This window comes from Dasypus novemcinctus, chromosome 8, assembly GCF_030445035.2.
Source record: "Dasypus novemcinctus isolate mDasNov1 chromosome 8, mDasNov1.1.hap2, whole genome shotgun sequence".
Taxonomy (NCBI): domain Eukaryota; kingdom Metazoa; phylum Chordata; class Mammalia; order Cingulata; family Dasypodidae; genus Dasypus; species Dasypus novemcinctus.
The window spans coordinates 96,573,233-96,584,793 of record NC_080680.1 but is presented as its reverse complement, the minus strand read 5'-3'; the positions used below and the strand labels follow the sequence as shown (position 1 = coordinate 96,584,793).

General features: G+C 37.3%; 1 protein-coding gene across 1 annotated transcript; it reads right to left on the bottom strand.

Moving 5' to 3' along the window:
- Window positions 1-3,949: 3,949 nt before the first annotated feature.
- Window positions 3,950-4,882, bottom strand: LOC101447747 (olfactory receptor 1L8-like). The gene has a single exon (XM_004482563.2). The coding sequence runs from the start codon at window positions 4,880-4,882 to the stop codon at window positions 3,950-3,952; it is 933 nt and encodes a 310-aa protein (XP_004482620.2).
- Window positions 4,883-11,561: the final 6,679 nt, after the last annotated feature.

Sequence of the window (11,561 nt, the reverse complement as noted above, 5' to 3'; positions counted from 1 at the left end):
TTTGATGAGCAGAAGTTCCTAATCATAATATAGTCTGGTTTATTATTATTTTCCATTATGGTTAGCTTTCATACCTGTTTAAGAAATCTGTTTACTGCAAGATCATAATGATATTCTCCTATGTTGTCTAGGAACAATATTACTTTATTTTTCATATTTAGCGCTACAAAGAACCTGGAATTGGAATTTGTTCATAGTGTGAAGTAAAGACCAAGATTAATATTTCTATATATATAATTACTTGGAAATACCCTCCTTTCCTTACCAGTCTGCAGTTCCACCTGTGCCATAAATTAATGTCTGTATGTAAGTGGATCTATTTATGTGTTCTCCTTTCTGTTCTATTTTATTTTACTAATACCATAGTCCCTTAACTCTTGCGCCTTCAGAATATGTTTTAATAATGAACAGTGTGGTTTTTACTGCTTTGTTTTCTTCTTCAAGATAATATTTGGCCCTTTGCTTTTCCATATACATTTCTGTATGAATTTGTCAATTTCCTTAAATTCCTGCTTGGAATTTTAGTGTGATTGCATTATATCTTTAGACATATTTGGAGAGAATTGATAACCTCAGGTCTTCCAATCCATATTTATGTTTCTTCAATTATTTAGGTGTTCTTTAATTTTTCTTTGTACATTTTTTACAGGCTTGCATATCATTTATTAGATGCTTTTCCAAAATATTTCATATTTTGGATTTGATTGTAATTAATATAATTATTTTTAAAATTCCATTTTAATTTTTATGGAATATATAAACAATGTAATTTCACATATTGACTTGGACCTTGCCCCCCTGCCAATTTCAGTTATTAATTCTCAGTGTGAAACTCTTGATTCATTTGGATTCTTTTTCTTTTATACTATTATGTCGTTTGCAAATAATGGTAGTTTTATTTCTTCTTACAGTTTTTGCACTAGCTAAGACCTCTGTTTTAATATTGAATATAAATCATTCTAGTAGATATCCTTTTTTATTACCAATCTTTAAGAGAATGTTCTTAATATTGCACCATTTATCCTGATGTTATCTGTATATATTCTTTATCAGGTTAAAGAACTTCTCTTCTATAGGTTTACTAAGAGGTTTCATTTTTTCATATTGCAATGGGTATTGAAGTTTCACCCATTACTTTCTCTGCATATATGCTATGATTATATGAATTTTTAAAAAAATGTGGCTAATTACATAGATTAATTTTAAATTTTAAACTAACTTTTTATTTCTGGAATAAATGAAATTTGCATGATATCCATTTTAAGTATTAATAAATTTGGTTTGCTAAAACTTTACTTGTATCTATCCTTATGAGAGAGATATGCTTATAATTGTCCTTTCTTGGATAATGTGTTTGTCAGGTTTTGGTATCAAGGTTATTCTGCAGTTACAGAACAAGCTGGCATATGTTCCCTCTTTTTCTAAGGAAAAATTTGTGTAGAACTGATGGTTAAAATCTCTTTAAAAATTTGAAATAATTCAGTGGTGAAGCCATTAAGCTTGGAGTTGTTTGTTTTTTGTTTGTTTTGGTTGGGAGGTTTTAAATGACAGATTCAACTTCTTTATTCCATAAAAGACTAACTATTCAGATTTTCTATTTATTCTTGTGAAGAATTATTTTTTTAAAAGGAATTTGTCCATATCATCTTAGTAGTCTAATTTATGGGTATAGAGTTGTTCATACTATTCTCTTATTATATTTGTATTTATTGTTGTATTTATAGTGATATAGTTGTTTTTGGCTTTGCTGGTATGCTCTGTTTTGTGCTTGTGTTCTATTAATTTCTAGTAATTCCTACTGATTTTTTCATTCCCTTGTTCTGTCAGTTTTGGAGAGATGACTGCCAAAATTTTCTACTATGATTGTAAGTTTTATTTTTTCCTGTTATTCTGCCAATTTTCTGTAAATATTGTGAGGCTAAGCTATTAGGTGAATAAACATTTATTATTGTTGGATCTTCCTGTTGAACAGATACTTTTGATTTAGTGACAAAATTCTTCTTTAGTCCTAGTAAAAGTTTTTAAAACTATTTTTTAAATTAGAGAAGTTGTAGGTTTACAGAAATATCATGCAGAAAATACAGAATTCCCATATACTCTCCCTCACACAGTTTTCCCTATTATTAACACTTTGTATTAGTGTGTCATCATTATTACAATTGTTGAAAAACTATTATATATATAATATTATAATTGTACTATTATCTATAGTCCATGTTTTCATTAAGTTTCATTGTGCTGTATAGTCCTATGTTTGTTTTTAAATCTTTAATCATGTGACATATATAAACCTACAATTTTCCCCTTTAACCACATTCCAATATGTAACTCATGTTAATTACATTCACAATGTTGTGCTACCCTTAACAAAATTTTTCCATCACCCCCAACAGAAATTCTGTATTAATTAAGCATCAACTCTCCATTCCCCATCCTACGCTGGCTACTGGTAACCTATATTTCAATTTATGATTCTATAACTTGCTTTTTTTAGTCTTTTCATATCAATGAGATGATACAATATTTGTCCTTTTATATCTGCTTATTTCACTTGACTTGATGTCTTCATGGTTTATCCATGTTGTCATATATATTACAACTTCATTCCCTAGTAATGCTTTTAGTCTCAGAATTTGTTTTGTCTGATATTAATAAAGTTATAAAGCTTCCTTTTAGTTAGAGCTTGCATGTTGTATCTTTTCCCATTTTTTCTTTCACACTTTCTTTTTTTTTGAAAAGATTTATTTTATTTATTTATTTCTCCCCATCCCCCATTTTTTGTGCTCACTCTGTTCATTGTGCACTCCTCTTTCTTTTAGGAGGCACCGGCAACCAAACACAGGACCTCTCATGTAGGATGGAGGTACCTAATCGCTTAGCCACCTCTACTTCCTGCTTTTTTGTGTGTCTCATTATGTTTTTCTCCTTGTATCTCTTGTTGCATCATGTTTTTATGTCAGCTCACCATGCCAGCCCATTGCATCAGCTTGCTGTCTTGCTCCTCTTCTTTAGGAGGCACCAGAAACCGAACTTGGGACCTCCCATGAGGTTGGCAGGAGCTCAATTGCTTGAGCCACATCCACTTCCCTTTCAACCTTTGTATGTCCTTATATTTTGGATGTGTCACCTTTACGGTCCAAATAATTATTGCTGTTGTTGTTTTTAAACCAAGTCTGAAAATGTTTTTCTTTTAACCAGGGTATTTAGTTGATTTTAATTTAAAAAATGTAAATTATATATCTATGCTTAAAATGATCAAATTACTACGTGCTCTCTAGTTTTCCTGTCCATTCTATGTTCCTGTGCCACTCTTTCTTGACCTCTTTCCAAATGATTTTTAAAAAAATATTTCTTCTTCTCCCTCTATTATTTTGGAAGTTGCATCATTTAGCTCTCACTACATACGAAAACACATCAAAACATAGTGGCTTAAAACAAGAATTATTTTATTTAGATCATAATCTGTGGTCTGGTTTGGTGCTTCTCCTCTCTCTCTCTCTTCCTTCTTCTCCTAATCTCTTCTCTTCCCCTTATATCCTTTCCTCTCTTTGTATGTTTTCAAAGGCATTCAAATTCTAATTGTTTTCAGCAATATACTGGATTGTGACGTAATTATTTTCAGCAATATACTGAAATGTGAAGAATTTTTGAAGGTCAGTCTTAATAAACAGATATAATTTGTTCAGTAAATATTTGTGGGAAAAGATTAATTTAGAGCAATATTTGGAGAAAGAAAAGGGATGAAATTTCTGGGAAAGAGAAGGAAAGGTCTCTTGATTTAAAAAGATAGAGAACTAATTGTTTGGATGTGATCAATGGTTTTAAGTGCCCATGAACGACTTGCTTCATATGCATTCAGCACACTAATCGCTAACAAGTTTATGAAGCCCAAGAAGAAACTATGTCCAAGGGAGCAGATCCTACTCCTGGGTTTGTCAAGAGGTGCTGACTAGAATTGCCTTTTGCCCATCAGTTTCTTCAAACCTCGTTTCAGGTCTTTATTCCTCAGGCTGTAGATAAAAGGATTTAGCAGGGAGGATAAAACTGTGTAGACAATAGTTGCCACCCGGTCCCTGACAGTGTAGGCTGACAGGGGCTGTAAATAGACATAGAAGATGCTTCCATAAAAGAGGGTCACCACAGTGAGATGAGAACCACAGGTGGAGAAGGCTTTGCGTTTGCCAGCAGCTGAGGGAATCTTGAGAACTGTGATAAGGATTCGTGCATAAGAGAAAGCTATGAATAAAAAGGGGGTCACCAAAACAACAAGTCCTTCTGTCTTTATCACAAGTTCATTGACAAATGTGGAGGAGCAGGACAATTTTAGCACAGGGTTGATGTCACAGATGAAATTGTGAATAATATTGGAGTCACAGAAGGTGAGACGATTCAGCAACAGAATGTGTAGGAGGGAGTGGATGTGAGAGAAGGAGCAGGAGAAGGCCAGCAGCAGGACGCAGCGACGCTGGCTCATCATGGTGATATAGTGGAAGGGGTCACAAATGGCCACATAGCGGTCAAAGGCCATGGCTGCCAGGAGACAACTGTCAGTGTTACCCACAGCATAGAGGAAATACATCTGTGTCAGACAGCCAGCATAGGAGATGGTCTTCTTCTCTGAAAGGAAGTCCACCAGCATTTTGGGGACAGTGTTTGTTGTGAAGCAAATATCAGTGAAAGATAGGAAACTCAAGAAGAAATACATGGGGGTCTGGAGCTGGGGGTCAGAGTAGATGGCTAGGATGATGATCAGATTCCCTATTATGGTGACCAGGTACATGGTGAGGAAGAGGACAAAGAGTGGTGTCTGGTCTTCAGTCTGGGAGGAGAGTCCCAGGAGGATGAACTCAGAGACAATGCTGGTTTGGTTGATTCTTACCATGATGACAGAGCCAGCTAATAGAGAGAATGTCCTATTATCTAACACAAATATCTTTTATCACTGTAATAAAAAAAATCCAGAAGTCTATGCTTCTCCCTTCTTCTACTTTGCAACCTTGGGGTCATGATTAGCCATTATGTGAACAACTTGCCAGTCTCAGAGTCCTTGATGTTAACCCCTCCCAAATGTAAGGCTTGACAGGGCTCTTGTGGTGATAGCATGGGCTTAGGAAGGAGAATTTCCTTCAGGAACCAAGTTGTACCTCAGGCTGGAAGGAGATTCCCAGGAGGATGAAATTGGGAGGCAATGCTGCTTTGGTTGACTCTTTCCATCATCTTGACCCAGTTTTATATAAGAACTTTCTGTACTTACCATGCTCTGATTCCATAACTCATGTGATCATAATTAGTCACTGTTCCAGGACAGCTTGTAAACATTGTGGTTCTTTGTGTGGTCCTCACTTCCAAAATCCATGGGCCTATGGTAGAAAGTTGGAGTGACAGAGTTTTCCTTTAGAAATCATCAGAGGTGGATCTCTCTGATACTTTTCATTGGTTTTTATTCCATGAAAATTCACAGTTCCCCTGATGGAGACAGTGCAATAAAGTTGACATATCCTTGCCTTTGTGGAACTTAAATTTTAATTGGGAGATAAAACATAAACAACAAAATCTGTATTATAGTATCATTTTGGGAAAAATTTTATGAGCAAATTCAGTCGTGTCATGCTGAAGATCATCTTTGCATTGCCTTTGGGAAAAGTAAAAGGGATTTGGAAAGCTAGCCAAGGCAAATCTAGGAGGAATGCTAGACTCAGTTCAACAAAGTGGTTTTTCCCACTCGCCTGGGGCACAGAATGAGAAGCTTGTTCTCCTTATCATTGGCATTCTGTCATCATCAGTCTAAGGGAGCACCCCTCTTTTTTTGTAAATTATTTTTCCTCTCTTTAATCCTCCCCCCCTACAGTATGAACACCCATTGCTGAGTATTCAATTATGTTCTTCTACGTCATTATTCATGTGTTATCCAAAAGTATCTGTGAAGAATTTTTTATATATATGTTTTTTTTTTCAGTTACATCTAGTCACTTAGTGACAGAGATCAATGTCCCTCCATTTTTTTTGGTAAGAATGAAAAACTCTTGTTATCAGGTATTATTTTAAATCAATTCTTTAGAGTTAGCATATTCATCTATGACATGGGAAAAGACATGCTACATAAGGAATTTAAAACATTTTAAGACATTGTCATTTACATATTTTTGGTTGCCATCAAAATCTCTACAATGAAAACACTACATCAACAAAGTTGAAAATAATATGTTTAGAATCAACTTATTCTTTCACACTTGTGAACAGGCTTATTTGAGACAGTCACACATTTTAAAACATTGTCCGTTAAATATTTATTCATTTGACAATTAAATGCCTATATTTTAGGTACAAGTTATTAATATCTTTAAGACTCAGTTTCCTCATGTGTAAAACTGTATATTATTATCTTTATTTGTCAGGATTTAATAAGATAATGGATTGAAAGCACTGAAATGAGAGACAGGCATATAACAAACAGTCGGAATGAACTGTTTTTTGCCATCATCCATAGTGTCCTCTTGCCTTATCTGCTATTCCTGGCTATTCTCAAAATTAATTAATTCACACATTAAAAAAAAATCTAGTCCTACTGCCTAATTTGCAGACTAATGTCATGACTTTGCAAGAATTTATAAAAGGAAATTGGACATGTGTTGAAATGAATTAAGGCTATTAATAACCAATGTTTGTTGAAAATTCGTTGTGTCAGATGCATGCTAAGCATCTCATTAAATCCCACAATAACAGATTGTGAGGAATGTGCAGTTATTACAGCCATTTTACATGTTAGAAAACAGGCTTAGAGAGGTGAAGTGGTTGCTCAAGGTCATTGAACAATGCCTAGCAACAGGATTTGAACCCAAAGCTGCCTCACTCTGAATCCCACACCCTTAACTCCTGCTACATATCCCCATGCTTTGGTAAAATTATATACTTTTTGTCTGTCTCAATCATGCACAGGCACTGTGTTTTCCTCACTTTACATTCTTTGTGGACTTTTAAACTCTCTTGAATACCAAGCTTTCTTTTCCCTTGATGTTGCAAGAGAAGTGACCTATCTTTCTCTGCTGTATGGATGCAGGATTTTGAACTTTGATTATCTATGACTGACAGGTAACAAAGAGATGGAAAAAATTGCACTGTGTGCCTGGGATGTGTGTGGTGTATGCAGTTGTGGTGATGCATGGATGGAGTCCTGGCTTTTAGGCAGAGAAGGGGGGTTTTATTTGTCTTCCATTACTCCCTCTCAGCTAGTGACATACCTGTTCTGAAAAGCAGTTTGTCAAATACAGATCAGTATTAATGGGGAATGTGGAGTACAAAAATTAGTACATATCAGTATGGATTTGGGTTAATTAAGTGAGAATTGGTGCTTCAGGTTGAAGATGTGAGGATTACCCATGTAGAGAAGTAGGATAAAGGAAGATGGTTTTGGATATTGGAATCAGGAACCATATTTCTAAAAGCATAGGTGAGTGAATGAGGCTGGGAAAAAAATATTTTTTCATTTTTTGTGATTGGGCTTTATTTTGAGCATCAGTTTTGGTGTAGAGGTCAAGCTGAACGGACCTAACTCAAAATCTGAATAGAGGTTTCAGTTGGCCCCTATGACTTCTTAATTCATGGCATATTTGAAACTATCAAGGAGGAAACAATAAATGCGAACTGGATTGGTTTGGCAAAGAGAAGGCAGGTTTACTTAAGCTCACCTCATATCCAGATGCTTTTCTTTTCTTCCCAGTTTCTTTAGAATCTGATCTTTCTTCTGCACCACATCTGCTAATTAGTTCCAAGTCCACATTTTAGCCAAAGGCTGGTCCCTTCAAGTGTCATCCCTGAACTTCTGGCTGTTTAGCAAGGAGAGATGCAGGAAAGGAAAGAAGACCTGCCACACTTCTCTAGAGGCTTAACACATTTCCCTGCTCTTGCCTCAAACCCCTGTCTGTTTCCTAATGTCTAGCTCTCAAGAATCCTGCTTTTCTCGATTCCACATTTCAGAAGACAGACATATCCCCCATTCAAGGGCAAGGACCTCTTGGTTGTTGGAACTCTGTCAGCTCACAGGTTTGTGCTCTGCTCCCCTGGCTGCTGGGGACCTTGCAGAACTGAGAGAGTTGTGGTGTGCTGACCTCTCAGGGGAGTTTGTTCTGTGATTTCTCCAAGAAGAAAAGCAGCATGTGTGTTTCAGGTAACAGAGCTGATCCAAGCCACAGGGGACTCCTGAGATATCCCATCTAGGTGCTGGGGCTATTCTCAGAGCCTCTTAATCTCATCTCAAGGGATGCTTCAGTTTCCCCAACTATGAATCATCAAGGTGGATAAACATTTAAGATCATCTCAATAGATAAAATAATATTTGATAAGATGTGTTTATTTATGATAAATATATTAGGAAACAAGTACTGAAAAGAAACTTACTTGATGTAAAAAGGTATCTACCTTATATTTATAATAAATTGGATAGTAAGTAGTAAAATGTCAAAATATTCCCTTTAACATCAGGAGGAAAAGAATTTCCATTCAACATTATAGATGAGGCCATAGAGAACATACTTAGGGTAATAGAGCAAAGGGGCATAAAAGATACAGCTGCATGAAAGTTTGAATATGTGTTTTCTCTAAGACTTTTATGGAAGAAATCATTGAATTTTATTGAAATACAAATAAATTCAGGTTCATGAAGACATGGCTCAATTTCTTTTAAATATAAGTTCTCTGTCAATTAATCTGTAAATTTATGGCAATTTCAATTAAATCTGAGGCAAGATTTGTGGAACTTTACAAGCTGATTGCATAATTTAAATAAAATGTAAAAGGATTGTAGCAGTTTAGTTTGGCATTGTTTATGAATTTCAAAAAGGTATTGGATTATGTTTGTAAACAGGTCTGTCAGAGGTATCACTTTTCAATGATTAAATTATGATTAGGACTTTGATTGGGCTATGTCAATAAGGTGTTGAGTCACTGCCCACCAAGGCAAAAACACATGGCAAAGGACAGAGTTGGGAGTTTTGGGTTGGAACCCTGAAAGTGAACACACAGGAGAAGAACACAGAGGAATAGAGACATCTCCTTAGACAAAGCAAAGCCCTGGGGACAGAGTCAGAGCCATTCACCTGATATTTTACAGCTGGCCTTGTAGAAAGCAGCTGAGCCCAGGGAGAAACAGAGCCCTAGGAAGAGAGGAACCCAAGAAGCATGAACTCTTGGCAGATGTTTACAGTCATCTTGCCCCAACACTTGGCAAGAGACTTTGGTGAGGGAAGTAACTTATACTTTGTGGCCTTGTAATTGTAAGCTTCCACCCCAAATAAATACCCTTTTATAAAACACAATAGACTTCTGGTATTTTGCATCAGCTCCCCTTTGACTGACTAATACAGAATTTGGTACTGAGGAGTGGGAAGTGCTTTTGCAATTACCATAATGCTGGAATGTTCTTCTAAATGGGTAAGGGGTATATTTTGGAAGAATTGTAAGATGCTTGTTAGAAAAGACTTACATTGCTTTGAAGAGACTGTTGACAGTAATAAAGATGCTAAAAAAACTTTTTTTGAAACCTTAGAAGTAAATGATAAAAATATTATTGGAAACTGGAGGGAAGGTGATCTGTGTTTTAAAGTTGTGGAGAACTTAGCAAGATTAACTCCTGATGTTTCATGAGGGACAGAATTTGAAAATGGCAACCTTGAGCATTTAACTGAAGAACTTTCCAAAGCAAACTCGGAGAACACAGCTTGACTTCTCCTTGCAGCTTATTGCAAAATGCTAGATTAGCAAGATAAACTGAGACTGAATTATTGGGCACAAAGAAACCAGAAATGGATCCCATAAATTCCAAGCATCTGGAAATCAAGTTCCTAGACAATAGTGTCCCATTTGAGGACTTAACTAAACTTGGAACTTGTCAATCAAGTGGAAAGTGTAGTTATCTAGGAAAGATTTGTGTAATGTCTTACTGTCTGATGGCTTGGACCCCTGCTTCTTGCGTACTAAACCAACAAGCTTTCTGAGCACCCTGTATGAAGTAAACCACTGTCAGCTTGGACAACAAAGGGCGCTGATGAGAGAGATAGAAGGGGAGACAGCTTTAAGAGGTAAACCATGGAAGATGAGAGCTGGAATTATGACAGTGCCTTGGGTCAAGAGAGGATCCCCACCCATGTGTACAGAAAGGGTGAGTTTGCCCTGGCAGTTGAAGAGGATGGATGTTCCAACCTGATGTACAGTGAGAGTTTTGCCATCTCAGGGTACAAAGAGGGTGGGACACATTCCTCAAAGATTAGGGTGGCTAAATTTAGCACCCCATAGGTCTGAGAGGGGTATGCCTGTCCCCCATGGATTAGGAAAGGCCAAATGGTCAACTCATTGTTCTGAGAGGGTTGCACTTATATACCAAAGGTTAGGGGAAATGTTTTCTTCATGTCACTGTACTGGGAGGTTAAGACTCTAACCCAAATTTGGGTAAAGTGTGGCAATTACCCTAATACTCTTGGAGGGTGATGTCACCCCACAGATGCTTGATGACTATGGAACCAAGAAAATGGCCTTTGGGCAAGCCTGTAGAATGGGTGGGCTCCCACAAGGCCCCAGGAAGAAGAAGCCATCATCTTAAGAATTGCTCTCAGACTTTGACATCTAATGAAGTATGTCCAGCTGTTTTATTGAACTGTAGAATACCCATGACTCATGTTTCCCTCCTGATTTCTCTTTATGGTAAAGAATATGTTTATCCTTTATGTGTTCATTTGTGTACTGGAAAAAGATAAATGGTTGTGTAAGTTTCAGAGGTCTACAGCAGACAGGACTTGGCCCCAGGACAAACTATTTCTTTAAACCAATTATAATATGATTTTGTACTTAGTATTGTTACTGATTTAAAGTTTTTTGAATATTGTAATGTCTTTTTGGAAATCAGAGGGTGGAGTGTAGCAGTTTGGCATTGTTTATGAATTCCAAAAATATTTATTGGATTATGTTTGTATACTGGTCTGTCAGAGGTATCACTTTTGATTAAATTAAGATTAGGACTTCGAATGGGCCATGTCAGTAAGGCATTGAGTCCCTGCCCACCAAGGCAAAAACACATGGCAAAGGACAGAGTTGGGCATTTTGAGTTGGTGGCCAGGAAGTGAACACACAGAAGAAGAACAAGGAATAGACCTGTGTGGGCAGCGGCGGGCCTCTGGGAGGGTCGACGTGGATGGCTGGGCGGGCTTTCTGGACGGGGGCTGCCTCATGGTCGAAGGAGAGGAGGGGGTCGGCACGAAGCCGTTGGGCCCTCGCTCTCTCCGCTCAGGCACGGGGGACGCGCGGTGCAAGCAAGAACACCACGGAGACAAGGTCTGGCCACAAGTCTGCTTTATTGTAGAAGGGGACATGGTTTTATAGGGTCTAGGGATACGTAAAGGGACTTGATTGGTGCCGGCGGGTGCTGTTGCTTGCGTAGACGGTTACTGGACAGTAGGCGGTTACTGGACAGTAGGCGGTTACTGGACAGTAAGCTGGCTAAGGGGTTAGGAGCAAGGGAGGGGAAGGGGAAAGTGTGGGCTGTCTAGATAACGGCTAGGCGGAAGACGGAGAAG

Excerpts from the sequence above, each read along its gene's own strand:
- LOC101447747 (XM_004482563.2), bottom strand. The coding sequence starts at position 4,882 with ATGGTAAGAATCAACCAAACCAGCATTGTCTCTGAGTTCATCCTCCTG.